Genomic DNA, 2,622 nt, shown 5'->3' with positions numbered 1-2,622 from the left:
AGTTTTTTTTTTCAACTCCCTTTTAAATTATGAACTCAATTAAAGGCGCCACCAAGTCTTTGAGATGCTCAAAGTTTTTTACAACATTAATTAAACTTTTCTTCTGTGTCGTTTCAAAAGTACATGAATTTATTGCCAGCATCATGACCTGATAAGAATTTAATTTTAATAGGTGAGTTGAAAAGTACAAAATAGCATAGGTCACACATATATACACACACACTGGATAACTAAGCTTTAAAGTTTTGTCATTAAGTTTTGGTTTTGTTCTTTCTTGTATATCTTCCAGGAGGATGTTTCCTGCCTTCAAAGTCCGAGTGTCCGGAATGGACAAGAAAGCTAAGTACATCATGTTGATGGACATTGTGGCCGCTGATGATTCCAGGTACAAGTTCCACAACAGTCGTTGGATGGTGGCTGGCAAGGCTGACCCAGAAATGGCCAAACGGATGTACATCCACCCAGACTCGCCCAACACTGGGGAACAGTGGATGCAGAAGGTGGTATCCTTCCACAAGCTCAAACTCACTAACAACATCTCGGACAAACACGGCTTTGTAAGTACAGCTCCACCGGTCTCTCACTTCCCTCTTTGTTCAAGGTCGATCTCAGTGTCCGTTAAGTAGCCTAACTAGCCTATTGACACGCCAAATTGTACAAGGCTCAGCTTGTTTGCCGATTGTGGCTTTGAAGCCGCCCATTAAGTAGATCCCTCTCCGAGAAACTGAAGTGGCTTTGTCGGGGGGTTTGGGAGCTTACCTTACAGTTCGCGCCGCACCAACTGTATGTATGTACTTGTGTGTGTCCGCCTTGCGAGTACTACGTTCGGGTAATTCTAGTCTTGTCATTGCGCATGCGTAAATGAGGTGTATTACTCGTGAGTCTCTAAGTGCTTGAAGGGTCGTTAGTGTTTGTTTTTGTCAATTTCAGAGGCGACAGCGGCGGCTTTTCGGGTGTCTAGGATCGGGCTTGAATGAGTTGTTTGCTGCCTTAACTTGTCCGCCAACGGGGCTTGTCAGGGGCTGAACGTTTCGGCCTCCAGCTATGCTTAAGTTTACCGATGTATTTATCTCCCTATTTCTTTCTCCTTTACCAAGGCCATTACCAAAAACAATGACCCAACCAAATGCCTCCCGGTGTTCGGTAGGCCTAATCCTTTATACGACATTGTGTTTCTCTAATAGGTTATATCGGTTTACGCTGGGTACGCCTAGCGGGCTGTTTAGGGGCTGATGGAACCATCAACCGTGTGAGTATAGTCGCTGTGGCCTCGCTGTTTTGTCGTATTGCAGCTGACACGGGATAAAAACCAATAGCTAAAAAAACACAAGCTCGTTGACCCCTCTTGTTTGGGGAAATTTTATGATGTAGGAAAACCAAAATTAGTTATTGGTTAAATATTCGCTAGATATTCCAATATAGAACTAGTGCTTTCTCTGAATAAATCTGGGTTAAAAAAAAGTTGTGGGTCAACATGAACAATGAAGTATAACCAGTAAAAAATAAGGTAGTGGTCAACATGAACAATGCAAAGGTAACCAGTAAAAAACAAGGTAGTGGTCAACATGAACAATGCAAAGGTAACCAGTAAACAATCAAGGTAGGGGTCAACATGAACAATGCAAAGGTAACCAATAAAAAATAAGGTAGGGGTCAATATGAACAATGCAAAGGTAACCAGTAAAAAATAAGGTAGGGGTCAACATGAACAATGCAAAGGTAACCAGTAAAAAATAAGGTAGGGGTCAATATGAACAATGCAAAGGTAACCAGTAAAAAACAAGGTAATGGTCAACATGAGCAATGCAAAGGTAACCAGTAAAAAATAAGGTAGTGGTCAACATGAACAATGCAAGTATAATCAGTAAAAAATAAGGTGGGGTCAATATGAACAATGCAAATGTAATGAGCGTGGTTTGTAAGAAAGCTCCTAAAAGTTCAACATCAATCAGACTTGTCAAACAGTAAATAAAACTGACAAACCGACGAGAAATGTGACTTTTGATAACAAATAAAAGTACTAGTTTGAAGTAACAAAAGTTTTATTTCATAAACTAATCAACTTCGATTACAGAAATAACCAAATGTCGAAAAGTGAAAAAAACATCAGAATAGAGAAACAAATACCCAGTGTCCATGAAACAACATAAATATATATATACTTTACAAAGTGATATCGTTTAGTAAGTAATCTTGAATAAAACGTTTTTGTCGTAACTGTGCAGACAGCTAAGAGATACAGGATTAATTTAATATCACGCCCCCTGTTGACAATACAGGGTTACTCTCATTGTGCCTCCTGTTGACATTATAGGAAATTTCTGGTCAATTTGTGTAAATAATTAATTAGACTTGAGAAAATTTTGTAACGCTAAAAATCGGGTTTCGATACCCGTGGTGGGCACAGCACGGATAGCCCATTGTGTAGCTGTGTGCTTAACAAGAAACCGACAATATTAATTATATTTTGCTTTTAGCGCTCTCTAGTGACTCGATAATGCTATTTTTTTAGTACGTTTATCTCTGCCAAGTTTATCAAAGGACCGAAATCTACAAAAATATGTATAATTAATCGTTAAGGAAATAAATGTTCGTTATTTAGCTTATATTAGCGCCATCTGG

The 2,622-nt window shown here is 39.2% G+C and overlaps 1 protein-coding gene across 1 annotated transcript in view; it reads left to right on the top strand.

The window, feature by feature from the left end:
• Positions 1-256: 256 nt before the first annotated feature.
• Positions 257-2,622, top strand: part of LOC106470929 (optomotor-blind protein-like) — a gene marked incomplete at its 5' end in the record, with an annotated part of 31,657 nt that continues 29,291 nt past the window's right edge. Inside the window, one exon of the mRNA XM_022399579.1 lies at positions 257-557. Within this exon, the coding sequence (XP_022255287.1) occupies positions 257-557 (301 nt within the window). The remainder of the gene's footprint in view (positions 558-2,622) is intronic.

Source organism: Limulus polyphemus, unplaced genomic scaffold (assembly GCF_000517525.1).
Source record: "Limulus polyphemus unplaced genomic scaffold, Limulus_polyphemus-2.1.2 Scaffold4300, whole genome shotgun sequence".
In the NCBI taxonomy this organism is placed as follows: Eukaryota; Metazoa; Arthropoda; class Merostomata; order Xiphosura; family Limulidae; genus Limulus; species Limulus polyphemus.
This window is presented reverse-complemented; position numbering and strand designations above follow the sequence as displayed.